The sequence below is a fragment of the Haemaphysalis longicornis genome, unplaced genomic scaffold (assembly GCF_048455015.1).
Source record: "Haemaphysalis longicornis isolate Haplotype H1 unplaced genomic scaffold, Haemaphysalis longicornis Haplotype H1 scaffold_1, whole genome shotgun sequence".
Lineage (NCBI taxonomy): Eukaryota > Metazoa > Arthropoda > Arachnida > Ixodida > Ixodidae > Haemaphysalis > Haemaphysalis longicornis.
Window position 1 is genome coordinate 17,788,141 of NW_027526203.1, and position 20,383 is coordinate 17,808,523.

The following is a 20,383-nucleotide window of genomic DNA, read 5'->3' on the forward strand; positions in this document are numbered from 1 at the left end:
ACGAATAATCCGGGCAAGCAATCAGTGACTCGCTTGTTCCCGGCGACACCGACGCGTTTAGGACGTTGCTACCATCGCGACCCACAGCTCGCACGCATCCACCTAATGCCAAGGACGACGCAACTGATGCCGAGAAAATTACGCTGTAAATTCATTATGAAATACTCGTGACGGGACATGTACGATACTGTTTGTGGAAGAAAACACCTTGTAACAGCAACGGAAACGCGCCGCTCAGTTATGACCTCAGCGCGCGTTCTGCGCGAACGGTGATCGATTGATTCGCCGCACATGCTTAAAAGTGCTCTTATGATCTGCACTTTGGCTTAAGCCGAGCCTATTTCCCCTACAATGTTTTTATAGTTTAGCCCGGACTTCATTAACGATCACTGCCGTAGCATGTACTTTGCACGGCCGATATGTTTACTTTTCGCGATAACTTGTCCGCAATGTCCGCAATAACTTGTCCGCGATAACTTGTCCGCCGCTATCTATACAGTTGCGAATGACAGTTCCTAACACAACTTTTCACCGAACTGTCACCCCCCTTCTCGTATGTGGAACTCTGTATCCGCGGAGATTTCCGTTTAATCGATTAGTGATCAAGATGCCTGCCACGGCTTCGGCTGATACTAGCGCGCAGGTACGCCACCCTTCGGCCACTCGCCACACAGCCCGTGAACGGGCCGGCGTTACCGGGACCGACCTTCTCGGCCGGTCGGCGTAAATCGCCGCAGATATTTGAGCATCGCTTTGAAAACCACAGCTGAAGACACTACCTATCAGAATTTTTCATCACACTAACATCCACTTTCACCAATCTGGAGCTTCTTTTCCACGACTTGCGAGATTTTAAAAAGCAGCGACAAGTTATTGCTGCCGCGACTTGCGTCGGTTCGAGCCGCTTCTTCGGCCATGCGGGCAGGCACGGCGGGTGCGTGTGCGCAGCGTTTCTGCGAGCAGTAAGCGCTTCATGATTTCCTGCTTTATACATTTCTTGCAAACAAGGGAAAACTAGAAACTTAACTCGGCGATCGTCGTAGTCTACATTGTTGATCGGGGAAACAAACCGCAGCTTACGCTTTGGTGGATACGTCATATAGCACCACGCTCAAGTTGTTTGCGGAGAATGTACCACAGTTGATACGGCTATGAAGTCCCAATGAGGTCAAACTGCGCTTGACGCACTGACAATTATCTTCAAACAACGGAAATTAGCACGAAAATACTTTTAAAACGCGCGTGCTAAACAGACTCACGCGCTGCAAGCCAACTACGCAGCAAGATAGGAAAGGTAATCCTACAAGTGACGTCAAAACGATCGCAGCGCCGGCTTCTCCAGTGGTGGGCCTCGCGGCCAATGGCCTTAAAAAGCTCGACTGTAAAAACCAGCTTGTCAGTGTCCGCTTGTCAGGCGATGCCGAGGACCTTGATTACGTCGAGGGCTCTACCGAAGGGAAACTCCCGCAAGTGGAGGGAAGTTTGCCTCAGTGCGTGGGCCACGATGGCTCACATCCGGTGATACTGCTCGGCAAGACCAACAGAAGCGTCAATGGAGGCAAATGTCCCCATGATACCTGACCGCGGCGCGGAGAAACGACAGGGACGTACAGCTAAAGGCCGTCCAGCAGATCCTGGCGGCACTTGAACAGCAGCGCCCAAGCCAAAGCCGAGAGGGCCCGGCCGCCCAGCGCGGGCAGGCCGGAGGACCTCGACACGAGTAGCGAGGGAGCGGCCTACTAAAGAGCCCAGCCGGGAAGATGTAGGGCCGAGTCACAGCGCCCCAGTAACGGACGCCGCCTGCAGGCGGTTTTAATAAAGTCTTTTCACGCACTCACTCACCGGAAGTGCTTGTGCTGTAGTGGAAGTTTTAAGTGTAGAGCCCTTTATGGGCTTGCCTTTCACCGTAGCTCGCTCACTGGACCCAAGTAAAGCCACTCGGTGCACCTAAGTAGAGCCACACGGCGTTCCGTCGTCGCGGCGTAACCCAGAGGCTTCGAAAGACAAGCGGTTTATACAGTCATAAGCGTTCGAAACTCGTGAACCGCTCGCGCTTGTTTAGCGCAAAGAAAACTGTTGGTACATTTGAGGCAAAAATATACGAATTAACCGGAGCGCCCTCGTTCGTTTCGTTAAAACGCTCGTTGGGTTGGTTTTTACTATAGTAAGCGAATTAAAGTGGCAGTGCAACGCCGGCACGTGCGGAAAGAAAAGGAAGAACAAAAAAATTGGCCGCATATCTGCTCCTTTCGTTGCAAATGCCGTCAAAAGACGGTAGTCTTTATCGGCTTTTGCGAAGTGAATGCCTCCCTTCGCTTTCCCGCTCACCTCTCATGTTGTTCCTCTTGCGTCGCGCTCCTCCCAAGGTAAAGACGCCAAAGGTTTGCTTAAATCATTTTAAATTTCCCGCGTTCCACTGCTCCAAACCGGGTGTCTCGATGCGAACGCTGCCGTACGGCGAAGACGCGCGTTAATCGAGACGCCCGACTTCAACGTTTATAGAACCGCGTTTCCCTACTCCACGTGCGTTGCAAGCAGAACGTGGAACGTGGAACTAAGCAATTACAGTATATATTTGTAATACAATTATAACTATAATTCCGCAACTTATAATTTATAATTTACGCTTCAGTTCCGTACTTCGAGATTCAGCTTTAAGTACAAGAACTATATATTCACGAGAACGATGTTACAGCTATAAGCCGATAAATAATAAGCAATGCAGGCTTAACATGTGCTAGTAATTTATTACAGGTTTTTAAATAAGGTTTTTATAACCGGTTAACTGCAGAGCTCCAGAAATACCCGAGGAATACATAGTGCGCGAAAGTATATATGCATGAATGATTATTTAGAGACCCTGGTGTGGCATGGCTGCTTTTTTCTGCAGAAATGTATTTGGGATTAGGAGGAAAGGTTGGTCGTTTCCAACGAACATTATGATCGCACAATTAGAAAAACGTATCCGCGTCTCTTAATAATAAAGGCTGATTTTGATTAAACATTTGCCTTTACCATTGGTGTTTTCACAAGTCGTCTTTGTAGCCATAATCAATTTAAGAAGGAAAGATGCCTAATATATCAGACAACGTTTATTTCGAATACAGATGCCAGTGTTCACTCAAACCTATAGTATGTGCGCCTGAAAGCAGCAATAAAGATAGTATTCATTCTAACCCCAAATATACACACGTGCTTGTTGATATTCTAGATCTCGCGTTTGGCTGAAGTGTGCGAGAAGGCAGGACCTGGCTCATTTACCACCTCGCCAGATCTTCCTGCCCATTTCACCAGCAAGGACTACGCGGACCTTCGGCAGACAAGGCACTGGATAGATATGCACTGGTTGGATACCTAGTTATTAGCTTGCGGCCATGTGCCATACACTTGTGTATGCGACTAAAAGCGTAAAATATCCAAGTTGTGTTTTTACTGTATGAATGGTACTAAGCAATAAAAATGTAAAAACCTGTGCTCTTTATTCTTGTTTAGATTGCGTATACTAAAAAAACCTAGACAACGTCGTACTTAGAACAAGTGGCGCAAAAAGAAGTGGACGCGCAAATCTTCATCAATCAGAACAGAACAATTTCCCTTTTGACAATGTGGAGGGGTTGCACAACAGGAACAAGGTCATGTGCTGGGCATCTGAATATATTCTACTCGCTCAATTTACCTTTCGTGTGCGTCCCAATTAAATTTGGCGCTAAATCGCCCCCCCCCCCCCCTCACTCGGCTTTTCAGTCCACATCAAGATGGCGTCTCCCAGTGCATGTCTGCAACGCGCCACCATGTTTTTAGTACCGCCCCCAAAAACGAGGGGTTTGTACGGTGCTGCGAGAGAATATCGCGTCCCATGCACGCTATACAAAATTTCACTCCCCTGCCCGTGCCGTCTACAATGTGCTCCGTGAGTTCACAGCAGTGCTGTCCCAGCTTTTCGAACGCTTGTCAACAATGCCCCGAACAATTTACTGTGAATCGTTTTGTTTATGTTTCATTGCCAGGGGCTGACCGCGCAGTTCATACTTTGTGCAGAAAGTGGAAATTCCATTGCTTCCTTCTGACGTTATGCGGTGACCAGAATCTCGTTCATCAGAGAAAGCGTGTAACATGTTCCTGACTTGCCCAGGCGTACCTAGTACAATTAACGGTGTTTTAGATTTGACTCATGTTTCTGTAAAAGGTTGCGCGGCCAAGATAAATGCGTGGAAACTGCATATCGCTGCATTCCAATCTCCCACTATCAACTGTGCAAGTCACTTTGTTTTACTGATAAATCGTAAAACCCCAACTACACATGATCGGCCCCATGAAAAGGGGCCGCACCGAAGGTTCATTACTGCCACTCCCAGCCCTCAGTTTTCGAAAGCCCGATAACCACTCCCGTTTTTTGGTATTAAAGGAGCCATGAAGAGAAATTACAACTTTGTTTAATTTGAAAGAACTAGAATTGAGTATCTCACTCAGCTCCAGTACAGCCACCAAAGATGTTTTTTAACAAAAAAAAAGCAAGAAGTATTTAAAAACTTTCAAATTTGGCGCCACAGTGACGTGTTATGAGCACGAATGACGTCATATGGGCCAACAATAAAACATAATTTTCAGTGCCTTAACTGCGCGTTAGCATTCAAGTGATGCGGTCAATTGGAACTAGAGGCCCCATTACGGACGTCCAGTCATGTCTCGTCCCGACAGGTCAGTTAGGCAGCCGCCAATCGCACAAACAAGGTTCAGTGACGTCATTGAAAAGTTGCGGGAAATTGGCTAGGGGGTCGCGACTGCTTCACACGTTTTCTTCAATATCTCCGTTATTTGTAGGAAGATTGCGATGATATTGGTATCATTGTTATGGGGACTAAGCAGTCTTTCTAGTAAACCCAACTTTTTTTTGTCTTCATGGCTCCTTTAAAATCCACTGAACAAGAGCCTCTTGCATCACAGTCCGTGTTCCGGATATCAAAATTTCTGGAGGGCATTATTGGTGACACATATAAGGCCAAAAAACAAAGAACTGGAGAAATCCTGGTTGAAGTATTATTAATAGTAACAGAGGTAGAAATGAAGATGATGATGATGATGATGAAGTACACAACCTACAGCAAGCCACGATCCTCCTTGCACAAACTCGCATAGCCAATCTTGAAATCAGGGTGACACCCTACCGGAGCCTGAACAGTTCTGAAGGTATTATTTCGGAACTAGACCTCATGAATGAGACAGATGCTGACCTGCTGGAGGGTGTTACGAATCAGCCAGCGCCGCCGTACTGTCCCGCATCACTCCTCGGCTGTGCAGCGAAGCCACTCGTGCTCCTTCGAAAACAGGCGCAACCATGTCGGTGGCAAGTTGCGACAAGCCGCGTCAGACGCTTCGCTCGCAGCCCATCAAAACTTCGGGGGCTGGCGGCGTGGCTCGTCTCCACGCTCTTCAAGGACACAGAGGCCCCGTCGATCGCAACGGAGTCCTCCTCTCTCCACTCTCTCGGACTCAACGTGCCCGAGGCTATGAACGGCTTACGAACTCTGGAAAGAGTGTTGTGCGTGTTCCCACTTGTTGCGTTTGACCGTTATCGCTTTTGGGTATAAATAGAGCTGCCCAAGCGTTGTAACTCATTCCTGTTAGAGCAGCGAATCGATGTTGTCGCTCTGCTCGAGTCCTGTATTGTAACCTCGCCCGTCGGGGCATTGATCTTTGGCTTCGGCTCACCTCTCGCTATGAAGTAAACAGTTACGTTAGCCTACGGCTTCTGGACTTCTTCACGGCTGCAACAGCAGCTGGCCGCTCGCATCATACACGCTACCACTCGCATGTCGGAGGCCACGGAGCTCGGATCGGGTGCCCCCGCCCGGTCGCAACAAGGGCCTGAGAAATCTGGGTGTGTCAGCTGTGAGGCACATAACTATAAGGAGGGATGACAAAGTATTCTCGACCGAACACATTATCCTTACTTTCGACCGGTTCACACTCCCAGAGTACGTAAATGCAGGTTTTGTATATTGTAATGTCCGCCCCTACATCCTAAACCCGCGCCGCTGCTTTAAGTGCCATCGGTTCGGGCATGGAACCAACTCCTGCCGTGGCCGTCTGACCTGCGCAAAGTGCGCCCAGCATGATTACCCACCGGACAATTGTCCATAAATCATCACCTGCGCCAACTGCCAGGGCCCCCACGCCGCCTACTCTCGAAACTGCGAGAAGTTTAAGCAGGAGAAGGAGATAATAAATGTGGAGGGCACTGAAAACATCACGTTCCCACAGGCGCGAAAGAGGTTCTCATGTTTCCCCCTGGGCAGGTACGCCAACGCAGATCGCCTGGGGCGGAACGGCTTCTGGTTTGCACAGGGACCCAATTCAGTGAGTCTGACAACACGTAAACACACACACTCCAGTCATGGGAACAGAAAACATGATCCAATGGAATTGCAGAGGCCCCCATAAAAAATTTTTCCCACCCCTCCCCTTGCGGGAACCCCTGTGTAGATGCGACGCCTAGGGGGTCCCGTTGTTGTTTCCGTTAGGTTGATTCTCCCATCGCGTGAAACGTGCCGTGAACCCCCTGCCGCGGCTATGACGCAACGTGGCGCGGCTATGACGCAACACAATCCAACACAATCCACTTTAATCCAATCCAATCCAGTCCAAGCCAAGCCGAGCCAAGCCAAGCCAATCCAATCGAATCCAATCCAATGCACCTCGCGAGAGAGAGTTCGCTATCGGAGAGGAGAGGGGGTGAGCGGCGGAGAACGCAGCCCGCCCGGCGAGGAGAATGGGGGATGGGTGTGGACGGACAACAACGCCGTATGGAGGGACAAGGCGAGTGAATGAGATGCAGTCGCATCTAAAATCATAACGATGTGTATGAGATGCTGCATGCTTATCAGCCAAGTATCATGCGTCTCCAAGAAACTCACCTCAATTCTAAATAAACAAATTTCTTAAATAGGTACATGGTATTCAGAAAAGACAGGGTTTGCTGAACACACTCTTCGGTGGTGTGGCCATTGTCTCTCGGAAATCATCAGCATGCCACCCTCTCTCTTTAAACACTATCCTGGCTGTAGCAATCCGTACGGTAATATTCAATAGGTTAGTAACGGTGTGCTCCATTTACATTCCTCCAGATCTTGTACTTTTTAGCTTAGACTTCGAGGCGCTGGTTGACCAGCTTCCCGAACCATACTTTCTCACAGGCGACCTGAATGCGCACAATTCTCTCTGGGGCTCATCTCGCGCGGATGCCCGAGGTCGCCTGATAGACAAGTTTTTAACATCCTCTGGAGCATGCCTTTTCAACAAGAAACAGCCCACATACCATAACATAGAACACAACACATACTCATATCTTGACTTGGCTATTGGTTCCGCAGTTCTCTTTCCTTGTCTTGAGTGGGGCGTGGGCACGGGCCCATATGGTGGTGACCACTTCCCCACTTCACGAACATATATAGGTAAAGGCCCATGCAGTCCATCTTCCCATAACAGGTTTAATGAATCAAAAGCAAACTAGAGTAAATTCACAGATACATCTAAACTACAGCACACAGCCATAGCACACTTACATGTAGACGAAGCCGCCAACCTCCTCACGGCCCACATCCTTGATGCTGCCAGAAAGTCGATTCCCCAGGCCTACGGTTCACCGCGCAACCCTAGGAGGCCCTGGTGGAACGTGGACTGCGGGCTAGCCCGAGAAACCGAAGAAGGCGTGGGGTGTCCTTCGCCGGTACCCCATGCCCAACAACCTTTATCTTTCAAACGGGCAAAAGCGCTTGGGAAACGCGTGCACCGTGAGGCAAAAAGGGACAGTTGGTGCAGCTTCCTCACATCTATTAACTCACACCGACACTCACAAAGTCTGGAGACGTATACGAAAACTCAAAGGTCAACAAACGCACAGCCTGACCCTGGTTAGTGCAACAGGGTACACACTGAAAGACCAGGCTGACACTCGCACAACACTTCCAACATGTGTCCAGTTCAGCTCACTACACAAACACTTTCATAAAACACAAAACATCCTGTGAGAAGAAGTCCTTGCGAGATAGTAATAAGTCGACTTCATCTTATAACACCCCCTTTTCACGTCATGAGCTGAAGATCGCACTCAGTACTTGTAAACCTTCAGCTCCAGGCGGAGACATTACATACACTATGATACAACACTTACACGCACACATTTGAAACACTCCTTCACCTCTACAACAAAATATTTCTTTCGGGGTGCCTTCCAGGGTCTTGAAGGGAGGCCATTGTAGTGGCCTTTCTGAAGGAGGGGAAGGACTTTTCCTCTCCTGAAAGTTACCATCCCATTGCCTTGACAAGCTGCCTGTGTAAGCTGCTCGAGAACATGATCAATAGGAGACTCATGTACTCCTTAGAATACAATGGTCTTCTCGAGAGCTGCTAGGCTGGCTTCAGGGCGGGGAGATCCACCAAAGATCAGTTGGTTGCATTGGAGTCCTACATTAAAGATATCTACGTACATGGCCAATATTCCATGGCAGTATTTTTTGATATTGAAAAGGCATACGATATCGCATGGCGCTAAGGCATTCTTCAAGACCTCAAATCCTTTGGTATATCAGGTCACATGCTGAACATTCTTTCCAGTTACCTGTCTGAACATTTCGTGTCTAAGTAGGTTCGACACTTTCAAACGTTCACGTGCAGGCAAATGGCGTGCCCCAAGGTGGCGTTTTGAGCTGCAACTTGTTTATAGTAAAGATGAACTCTCTCCGAAAGGCACTGCCGCCAACCATCTCCTGCTTGATGTATGTAGATTACGTTTAAATATCTTTTATAGCATGTAACATGTCTATATGTGAATGTCAGGTCCAGTTTGGGGTTAACAAACTTGCTCCCTGGGCAGGCGAAACTGGGTTCAAACTTAATCCTTCTAGAAGTACCTGCGTTTTATTTTCAAAGAGACCTGGGATGCAAGCAGTCGCTGAAATTAAGTTCCACGGCGACTCGATACCCGTAAAACAAGAACACAAGTTTTTAGGTGTAGTCTTAGACGAAAAACTCTCATTCATTCCACACATCAAACAACTCGAGCATAAACGCCTCAATAGGCCTCCTGCGCTGCCCAAGGGGCGCTGCGCAAGCGGCTTCCCGGAAAAGCTGCGCAGGTCCCATAAGCAAATTGAGCTAGATGCTGCCGATTGTTTTGCGACATGGTTACCAGCCCATCCCCGACGAGTCCGGTCTCTTCCGGCTATCAACTTGGCATTAGGGAAAAAAACTTTGCAGCGCTAAATACCTTTACAGCGCCGACGAAAGTGCAGGGACGGTGACGGCGCTCTGCCACTCGCAGGTTCACCGATCGATGGTCGTATGAAGTGAAATTTGAAGTGAAACTTCTAGTTTAAACTAATACTCTAGGTGAAAGGAACTTTTCAATAACACCAGATCAAAAAAGAAGAGTGACGCAATCGGCGATGATCGCGCTTTAAAAAGCCAGCGAGTGTGGCGGACCGCTGTCTCGCCTGCTGTGGTGCGCCGCTCTTTTGCGTACTTGCGCACTATGCGTGCCCTTTCACTAAACAGTTCTAGTTTGCGTCGCCGTTACGAATACATGGTGCAGCGTTAGCTTGCCGTTTTGTGGCGTGCCTCAGTGACAAAATGCAAGGGAGCGTCAGAAGCGTGACATTTGTTTTGCGATTCCGAAATATAGTGACGGTAAAACAAAGTGACCTGGCGAACTGAGAGGCCGCTCGCTTTCCTTATTTGCTCTCACTTTACTTAATTACGATCTTGCATCATATATTCCCAGTTCGCAATTAATATGCTAGAATGAGGGTCAGCAACGTTTTGAATTGCAGGGCTGACTTTCATGCTAGCCGACACGGCGGAGGGCTGGACGGCAAATCGGGTGGTGAGGGGAGGGTGCATTGAATGCAAAAGAAAAATAACGAATTGCCAATAATATTTGAAATAATCTGGCGAAGTGTGAAAAATGTGGACAATTCAACTGAAAGCGACCAATTCTCTGTTCTTGTCTCGCTGTCTAACTCCATTTGAGGACAAAACTGGCCTACGTGTCGGCGTTCAGATTGTTAGCGACGACCCCTGCACAACATTATAACCAACAAATTCAGTGATGATCGTAAGTAAATATTCGGGGCCGCGCGCCGTGTATCCGGCTGTGTTATGTTATGCAGATATAGAACACATCTCTGGAGGCAGCGGGCGTGCGATTTGGTGCTTGTTTTGCGTCCTTTTATAGCGCTTAATTTGTTTATTTGACGCTATTGCCTCACCTGCTCGCTAGTATACATGTATCCTGCCGTTCGTAAAACGTGCGGCGTAAAACTTTACACAAGTGTAATTTAGTCTGCGAAAATACAAAACAATTTCCGCTCGTTTTCAAGGCGGTGCCAGGCCAGCAGTGTCAGCTGAGTCGGCTGCGCAATTCTTCCGTTCGCTTGCATGCTCCCGCTGAAGCAACCTTCTGCAGTTACCAGCAGCGTTGCGTTGTTTATGCTACTCGTGAACGTTCGTTTGTCGACCGCACGCAAGAAGAAAGAACGGTAATGGTCGTCAGGAAGTTTGACCACCCGACCTGGCGATACTGTCCCACGGCGCGACGACGGTCGCTCAAAAGAAAGCCGATAAATCGGCTTGTTTTAGCGGATATTATTTTGTTTAGCCTCTGCAACTACTTTAAGGGCTATTCCATACAGTGTGCAGTCATTTAAACGCGCCACAAAGCGATTAAACTAACTACAACCAACTTTCACTCTGGCTTGTAATTGAAAACACAGGGATGGCGGAGAATGTCGTCTGCTTTTGTACTACCCAAAGGCGTCGGCCACTAGGGGCGCTGCATGTCGCCAAAACTCCAGCGCAGGAGCTCTATACGATAAACATTCTAAAGGTCTTCTCACACTAATTCTATGGGACCGATAAGAAATTCTTCCTGCGTGTTTTTACCGGTTTAGTGGGATCTCGTTTGGGCTATGGCAGCGTTTTGTACGGGTCCGCAACGAAAACAGCACTTAAAATGCTCGACCCAGTGCTTCACTTGGGGCTTCGCCTCTGTTGTTGCGCATTCCGCACTAGCCCTGTCCAGAGTCTGTCCCGACAAATGGTGCTTATCACACCAGCGAACCTATGTTCACATGTTTTACGCCTTTAAAATTTCATCAATTGACCACCATTATTTTAAACCTGTTGTTAATGGTACATCCACATTCCAGATATTTGTAAATAGCCCAACCATTTCTACACCTTTTCTTCCTCACTCAGAGTCAAAGAGCAGGTGTCTGAACTGACTGCCTCCTTTTTAGAAGCAAGTTCGCCCCGCGGCAAGTTCGCCCCGTGCTACGCCACTTGTTATTCGTAAAAATTGAGAAAAATCGAGTTCAAAGAAACGCAATTTTGCAGCACTTCTTGTTTTTAAAGGATAAATATCACAGTGCAGAATTTCACAGTGACGCGTCCAAAACACCCTCCACGGTGTCTTGTGCTGCTCACGGTCCCAATTTTACTGCAAGCAGAACTATGAATATAAACACCAGTATCTCTACGGCGGAGGCGTATGCCATTTTTCTTGTTACAAGTCATATTATTGACCACTATGTCCCTAAGTCTGTAATTTATACCGACTCGTTGAGTGTGGTGCAAATATTGTCATTCACAAAGTCATCCAAAAACTATGTTATCAATCTCGTCCTCAAGACCATTATCTCTGCATGTGTCTCAAATCTTGAACTGACTGTGTGTTGGGTACCTGGCCACTCTGGAATAGCTGGTAACGAGACCGCGGATCAGATGGCCGCTGCTGCTGTACTTTCAAATACACTGCCCATACACACTTTACCCTACACTGACCACAAGCCACACATCAGAAAGCACCTTCACAATACATGGCAAGCAGACTGGAATGCTGTGACAGACAAGAAGTTACACCAATAAAACCACACTTGGGACCATACACTACGGACACACGCAACAGACACTCGGAAGTCACCCTGGCCAGGTTACTGACAGGCCACACACATGCCACCCACTCACACCTGCTCACTGGGTCTCCAAGACCCGTGTGTAGCAGGTGTGGGGAGGGCCTATCTCTAATTCACATCCTATTCACTTTCAAAGCACTCGGCACAACAGGACACAGACACTTCAGAGAACTATACAGACAACACGTTCCGCTGCACCCATCCTTGTTTTTTTGGTGACAATGCCATGGTTTCTGTGAAACGCATTTCTAAATATTTGTCTGATGCTAAGTTTTTAAACCTCATTTTCTACCATGCATAATCAGAACTGGTCCTATACACCAGCCATCACCATTGCCTTTAATTGATTTTTCTGTTATTCAAGCTTACACATTTTATTACCAACTTTTTCTGTTATCTACTGTTGTCTGGCGCACTTTGCCCCAGCTGGGCGCCAAAAAATCCAACCATCATCATCATACAGGTGTTTTTCGGCTGGTTACTCAGGTATGTTGTTGGGAAGCAGGACTTCACTCCAGTGAGCTTTATTGTATGGTCACGAAGCCAAGGGCAATGCAGGTTATTGGAAAAAGGGCCCATCTCCCCGCGAGGGGGACTCGAGTAAATGCGTCGCATAGGGGGTGGGTGTATTGCGTTAACGTTTAGTGTTTGGGGAGTTGGTGGTAGTGAATACGTTGTATCAGCAGCTTCTTGAAGTAGTTTGAATGAGTCAAGGATATAAGGCGCGTTCGTAGCCTTTCATTCTGTGTCGGTTTTGTGGCGCAGTGGGAAGAGCAGCATGTACCTCGCGTTCCGCCCACAGGTAGTGAATGCGTTGTATCAGCAGCTTCTTGACGTAGTTTGAATGAGTCAAGGATATAAGGCGGGTTCGTAGCCTTCCATTCTGTGTCGGCTTTGTGGCGCAGTGGGTAGAGCACCATGTACCTTGCGTTCCGCCCGCAGGGTCGTGGGATCAAAACCAGGCGCCGGTAAGTATTATTTTTTTATATAGTGTAGGGGGAGGGGTGCGGACCTCTTGTTGAGAGCGAGGAGGGTAGCGTGATGCGGGAGAGGAGGAGTGGGGGAGAGGGCGCACCTGAAACGGCTGTTGCGGACGCCGAGGCACGCCAACGCCGACAACGCCGGGTGACATCGTGAGTTAAAGAAATGCTCTGCATGTAAAATTATGTTGTTTGGAGCGAACTTGTGCCCCTCAATGAACTTAAAGAAAACACAAACGAGGAAGCAGCCAGCGGCCTGACGTGCACAGATAAGAGTCACCGAAACGAATGCCACTGCATATGCCCTGGGAGAATTGTTTCCACGAGATTGGTTTTAAACACTGGAGGTAGATCGAGAACACTGGAGATGAAAGAAGATTATTTTAGCCAACTAACGAAAGGGCAAAACACTCTCCCTGTCAAATTAGAAAGCCTGCGCGTCATACACAGGAAAGAGACGGAAACGCGCACTTCCCTCCTAGACATAAGCAAAAGCAAAGCCAAGCAAACAAAAACAAACAAAAAGTTGCAGGTGATATCTAAGGTTAAGGTTTATAGGTACCTGTACTTGAAAAGCGTGGACACGCAGTGGTTAAGAAAGACTAGAGTTTTGTGGGGAAGTATTCACAAAATGATGGGGTATGTGTGGTCTGCGGAAAAGAAACAGAAACTATGCGGCACATAGTGTTAGAATGTGAGGGTATCCATCCAAATCTACATGAAGGGAATATTGGGCTTCCAGAAGCCCTAGCATTTAAGGGTATCAGAGAGGAAGTTAACTTAAAGGCTGTCGAGGGGACGAAAAGAAGATTAGAATGCTGGTGGACGAAAAGCAGAGAGGGGAATATTGCCTAGGACAGCTACCGCTGTAACAGGGAAAAAAAAGTATTTCAGGCCTAAAAAGCTTTAGTGCCTTCCCTAAGCAGCGCTAGTATTAACCAAAATTGTAAAACATGGTTATATTAGTCCTTTTTGGTAAGATGACACGTCATCACCCCGCTTCAAAGGGGAAACCAATAGCAATCATCATCATCATCATCTACGTTTAGGTCTTAAGATGTATGACGCGATAGCGTTACCTCGGCTTGGAGAGAGCATTTCGGTTTGAAGTTCGTGCATTTACCAATTATGCTTTCCAAGAACAACAGTTCAGCAATCAGAGCTACACTAGCCGCAACGATTTTTAATCACTGCGGCACAGGAAATGCAGAGGCTATTTACGCTTTCGTGGCTTAAGATGTGGGTGTGAAAGTTTACGGCTGCGGTCTGTTGATCAGTTCGGCAAGACGGTGACACTGTCAGTGTCGGAAAGTGTTTAGTTTCGAGTGTCGTCGCCTGACTGAACATTTTAGTTTTTCGGTGCGGAGTACGTTAGGACCGCACAATGTCCGTCCGCGTCCGTGCGCATAGCAGTTACAATCGCAAAAAATAACACCGGCACCCGCACGCTTCAAGCTGTGTCTAGTAGACCAGACAGAGTTAGTGTCAGTCGGCTTACCCATTGTGCTACGACCGTGAGTTAGTTCCCGAGAGTCAAACGGCTTACTTCCTCGTACGTAACGGTGCGGAGTACCTTAGGACGTCCCAATGCCCGTCCGCGTCCATCCGTGCGCACAACATCAAGCGAAAATCAAGCGAAATTCGATTTGAGCCATGAGTTGCAGCTTCACTTAGGGAATAATAAAGGTGCAACTCACGGATCAAATCAAATGACTGTCGGGGGCCAAATGCGATGTCAGTCGGGGCGCAACCTGGATGCCATTTCGAGTCCCCGAACTCCGCACCCTCGCCATCATCCATGGAGTGGGGATGCTGCCATTTTTTATAACTCGCACACGCAGGGAGACTGAGAGAAACCTTTATTGAGTAATATCTACTGGATGTTTGGGAAAAGGAGTAAAGACATATAGGCCCCAAGGGTGGAACCAAACTTTCAGCGCCCCAGCATCAGCTAGCGCTGATTTTGAGGCCACAAGCTGCCCACGACGGCATCGTATGTGTCGATGTAAGTGTAATACACAATGCCTGAGTTGTTCACCCCTGAGCATATCCTTCAATATGACCAGGCTGCGCAAAGAGAGTGGGTGTTTCCCCGTATTTAGCACAGATCAATGTTAAAGTCGCAGGTTTCCTAGTGAACATATTCGATAATCTACAGTTGTGGATGTATGTGTTGGTTTCTATACTGCGCAGAGCCTGTGATTGTTCAGCGTAGAGATCCCCGTGTGGCGCGGGGGAGGATGGTGTTGCTGGGCGTAGGATGAGGGGACGTTCTGAATATTTTCTAAATATTTTGGGGGAGGGCAGTGTGTCAGTCGCTGTCAAAAGGGAGCACGGTATGAGAGTTCGATCGGATCTACGTCCGCTGCGTAGCACCCTTCCACACTCCTTTGTCTGGTAGTTCATGTGATGTGGACTTTCATCATTCTATATTTAAGAATCGCCCTGTTGCGTTTAGGTACTATGCCTGCAGACAGGAGACTAATGGCATTTTGAGCGCGAGTAACGATGTTTAAGCATGTATTTGATAGTTCCGCTAGGCGGATCGCCTGGAGGTATTCTGCTTTTCCTTTTCTGTGTGTAGGAGGGTAATGAAGCAACAGCGATTGCCATGATTGCCCACTACAACAATTGTTGCCTTTGCCCTTCCGAATACCCCGGCGTCGGCATGTGCTGTGTTTTCATAGTTTCAGACCTTTCCTCTACGAAATTCTATCCTAGATCATTGTGTAGGTTTGCCTCCATGTTTTTCGGTGGAAGCGGGAGGGTCTTTTTGGAGAGCCGGTGGATCGGTTACATCATGGGGTACAAATTTTTCTCTGTTGGCGCGGCATATATTCCACAGTGTGGGCGGTACCAATTTCTTTTCCTAGAGGCTCCTATTGTACTAGGAGAGGGGCCTTTCATACATTCAAAGTTATAAGACACAATTAGTGTGCTTGGCAGTGAATATGAAAATTGAGGGGTAGGGCTGCCTGATATGCTGTTGCGATAACGGTGCCTATTTGGCTGTCTTCGGTGCGGGTAAGTTTCTGGTACGGCAGGCTGACCGATATCGGGCTCATGATCAGTGCCTACATAAGTTTTGTCGTTTTCACTTTTATTACTTCCCTTCCCCGGTATTGCCGTTTAACAATGGGGTCGCAATGTTCTCGTGATTACTATTTGGCGATTCTGTGATCGGCTCTGCCGTTTTTCTTCAGGGTCATACCGATATTATTCTTACTTGACTGTTTCCCGAGATCACGTACCGGCGAATTTTATGTCCTGTACATTGGCCGCGTGTCGCCATTCATCGTTCGCCTGACAGAGCTTTCGGCGGTGACCGGGCCACGAAAAACTCAAAAATTCATTTCCAATTTCTTTTAATTACAGGCCATATACTCGGTTTTATTATTTATGCGGACAGTGTATTTCGTGCCCGGTTCTCATCTAGGTTTTCCTGCGATTTAGAGTGGCGTTAATCTTTTGAACCCTTGCGACACAATGGTAGCCAGCGCCGGCGTTACTATGGTTAGAGAAACTCTTTGGTGGTGGAATAAGTTGCGGGCACAGCTGGAGACCGTGTCTGTTGACCATGCGATTACCCATGGCGCGTAGACCGAACTTCACTGTGCAGGCGCGGTGCCTGCCTAAATCGGGTATCTCATGTTTCGTCGCGGCCGCAGTGTCATTGTCCGTCTTTTTACAGATGAGTTGCCGCTGCTCTGTACTCCTGATTCGGGCGAGCCTTCGTATCTGGCTGCCTCAGTAGTATTTTTGTGTTGGCATCGGCGCCCTACTTCCGCAGACGCTTGATGAGCACGGCAGATAGCGGAGAGCTAGAAGGCAAAAAAAAAACAACCGAAAAATGAGCCTAACAGCTCTTTAGCGTTAAAAAGTGTCATCCTGCGTAGAAGCGCTTGAGGCGAACCACGTGGACGACTACGGTACGCGGGCGCGTTTGCAATGTGCCAGAGTCTATGCCGGGACAACTTCGTAGATGAATTGGCGAACACATCGTTGATTTTGTTTGGGGCCGACATGCAGTCGCGGGAGCTGTTAGCTTAGTAGGCGCCGTCGGATTGTAGTCCAAACCCACACAAAATCACCTGGGTGATACCCGGCGACTCCGCATCAGAAGTACCATCCGGCATCCGCCAGCTGTTGGTGCGTAGTACGTTCGCGAGCAATCTGGCGGGGTTCCTTCACCCACTCTGCGTATCCTTGAACGCCGGCGTTGAGGTTGTCTTCTTCAACATGCGCTAGCATGGCGTCGAGCATCGTTGCCGGCTTTCGACAGCAGACAAGCTCGAAAGGAGTCATCTCCGCAATTTCCCTAATTCCTGTTTTGTACGCGAACGTGACGTGAGTCGTTATTTCGTCCCATGTGTTATGTTCAACATCGAAGTCGGCGAAACGAATACCGCGGCGACTGCCCTGCGAGCATTTATCTTTCCGCATGATTGTTTCTGGAACAGTCAAAGTACACCGAGAATACTGGACATCAAAGATGGTTATTTTAGCCAAGTGCCGACAGGGCGAAACACTCTCCGTATGAAATTAGATAGCCTCGGCGGCATACAATAGAAACTGAAACGGCCGCTTTCCGCCTAACTTAGATAACACAGCTGGCAACCAGAACACACAAATAAACAAACCAGAGGGTGTAGTTCACGGCAGTGTAAACCATGCATCCCTTGTAACTAAGTGAGAACATATACTACAGCCTAAACACATTCCAGGTAACCAAGCAGGCTACGCTGTATGAACTAAGATTGAACACCATCATCCCCTTGCTTTGCTTCTGAGTCTGAGGTGGAGCCGTGCATTTGAACACTAAATCTGGTTTTATGCCAGTGGAGGCAGCTTAATACCCCCCGTAACAAAGACATACAGTGTTGTTGCTGTGCGTGCCCATATTCACTACAAAAACACAGGCACGGAAAAGAAACATGCTTGTCCTCAGAGGTGTACTGGCAATATAGAATATGCAAACTACTAGAAACTACTGCACGAGTATTCGATCATGCGCTCTCCTTTATACTTTCTGCTACGACAAGCACTGGATTCTTGCTTAACAACAAACACCTTATACAAGAGCCTTCAAAATTGTGCTGCTTCACACCGCAGCTGCATTTCTATTCATTTGCGGCCTTCATGACGAACAATATAGACGTTCTTTTAATAGGGCAGGGTAAGGATTTCGCGAGTTTTGTAGTGTCTAGGGAAGGATAACGTAGAGGCCTTTGAGATGATGAAGATGTGCTCACGCCTTCATAGTTCTTGTTCTCCAATCTTCTTGAGTCGCATTCGTCTAGGTGGTGCCGAAGGCAGCGGCCAAGCTGAGGGAGGAGAATGTCCTTCTGAAAGGCGTTACAAATGTACGTTGAGGGTTGTAATTTCAGTATCAGGCAAAGCTTGTGTTGACCCTGAGAGGTTTCGTCAGCCTGAACCAACGTGATCGAGCACTCACGCTGGGCTGACTTCTGTGTTGTGTGTTCCTCATCCAAATGTCAGGCACAATAATTCTTGGGGTCTAGGAAACTTGCAACGCCGTCTTCCTGTACCGCAGCTTGACCTGTATTGGGGTGGCGGGAACAGCAAGCACGGTCTTCACTACTAGTTCCATTGGATCCTTCACTCGGGCGCATGGAAGGACCTCAAACTTTCTTAAAAGCTTGCACAGCGCCGCCTTTAGTTCGAGCAAGGCGAACCTGTTCCCAATGCAGGACTTAGGGCCGATACCGAATGGCATGTAGGCTCCTGGGTGGTGATCCTTGGAAACCTCTGGAGCGAACCTCTCTGGGCTAAAGCAGAAAGGGTCTGGCCAGTGTTGTGCGTCGTGGTGGACGTGCCAGACCGGCGCGAGGATCTCGCATCCAGCTGGGAAAAACTGACCGAGGATGGTGGTGTCGGTTCGGCAGTGGCGGGACACGAGCAACACCACGGGTGGGTAGAGTCGCAGCGCTTCCTTCACGAACATGTCCAGCCGTTGTAGCTCCTGCAGGTCGCCGTAGTCGAGCTCTTCGTCCGAAGGGTACTTCCGCATGAGCTCTTCGTAGACCTAGATGAACAGAAGGGAGTCGCGAATGAAAAGGGTGTTCTGAAAACCTCACCTGGAACGTGCAGAGCTCAAGTCTTATGTAAACCACTTGCACTGCTCATTTCGACTGCATAAATACGAACGATCTTAGTCTCATTCCAGTTCCGCTGAAGTGACTTCCCATTCCGCCACATGTCTTCATCGTAGCAATATTTCATTTGAACTATATTGCGGACCTTAGAAACATAAAAGAGACGCCGGCAAGTTGAAAAAGTTCAAATCATTTGCGTCTAACTACGACGACGTTTGAAACGCTAAGTTTTCTGTCGTGCGAAAATCACACAGCAAAGTGTCAAAGCCAAAGCCATTGCAATCAAAGTCAAAGTACCAATGATCAAAGTACAAATTGCCTGCGAGTCAATGTCTACATTCAGACGACATGAAAAGTATCCCTCACGAGAAAAATGAGGACCCCCGCCTTCATCATCGTTGTTACACGGAGGGGATTTGAACTTTGCGTGAAGAGAGAATAATCTAAAAGTGTGGTTTGTGGTGTTTCAATGGACTTGCATTTTATTGCCTTCAACTCAGCCACAGTCCAAACCAAACGCCCGTGCAAGCCCCGCAAGGAAATGGTGAGCGACCCCAATGCGACGATAGCGCACTGGAATGGACGCCGGCTTCATAATGATAGAGGTACTCAGGTTTGATTCCTACCAGAGAGGGCGTTTTTTCTTGTTTCATTGTCATTACCATTGTAGCGCCACCATCATTATCTTCGTAAGCTCCACCATCATCATGAGCAGATTGGCCAGCTGGCACGGAACACACTTGGCACCCGACACCTCGGGAACGGCACCCGCGTTCTACCCGCCTCGTCATGTCCATGGCGCAGCCAACGCAACCGTAACAAACGTGGGCTCGGCCGCTCCGCCTCATCGGCCGCCTACACCATCATGCTCTGCCCTCCCATTGTGGAAAGGTGTCTTACCTGCAATGCGTTTTCGTTACGACACATGGACCGGTTAGTTTAAGAAAAGTTCGCTTTAACAAACTCCATTGTCTGGAAGAAAGTCCAAAGCTAACCTAATGCGATGCTGTGATGTATATATTAGTTTGTGATTGGGTCGTCTGGATTTGTTGATTTGGTTAGCTCTGCGTTGTCCTCGATTTGGCTTCTCATTGGTTAAGCATGTGGCGTGATCAACGTGCCAGTTGGATTTCCTGCAGTAAAGTTGGCTTTCCTGCAGTCAGTTATGCATGTAAAGCCATCCCATTGTTTATGCGGTTTGTTATTTAAGTGCCTTTTGTCGAAACCGGTTGTGGGAATCGGCTTTCCTGCAGTAAAGTTGGCTTCCCAGCAGTGCATTTTTCCGCCACTGCCACAAGCAATACTTAGAAAACTTCGC

The 20,383-nt window shown here is 48.2% G+C and overlaps 1 protein-coding gene across 9 annotated transcripts in view; it reads right to left on the bottom strand.

The window, feature by feature from the left end:
- Positions 1-14,793: 14,793 nt before the first annotated feature.
- LOC144175340 (cytochrome P450 3A14-like) overlaps positions 14,794-20,383 on the bottom strand; it is a 123,299-nt gene continuing 117,709 nt past the window's right edge. For all 9 annotated transcript variants that reach the window (XM_077704429.1, XM_077704450.1, XM_077704462.1 and 6 more), the window contains one exon: positions 14,794-18,995. In XM_077704429.1, coding sequence (XP_077560555.1) covers positions 18,468-18,995 — 528 coding nt within the window. In that variant the 3' untranslated portion in view covers positions 14,794-18,467. The remainder of the gene's footprint in view (positions 18,996-20,383) is intronic.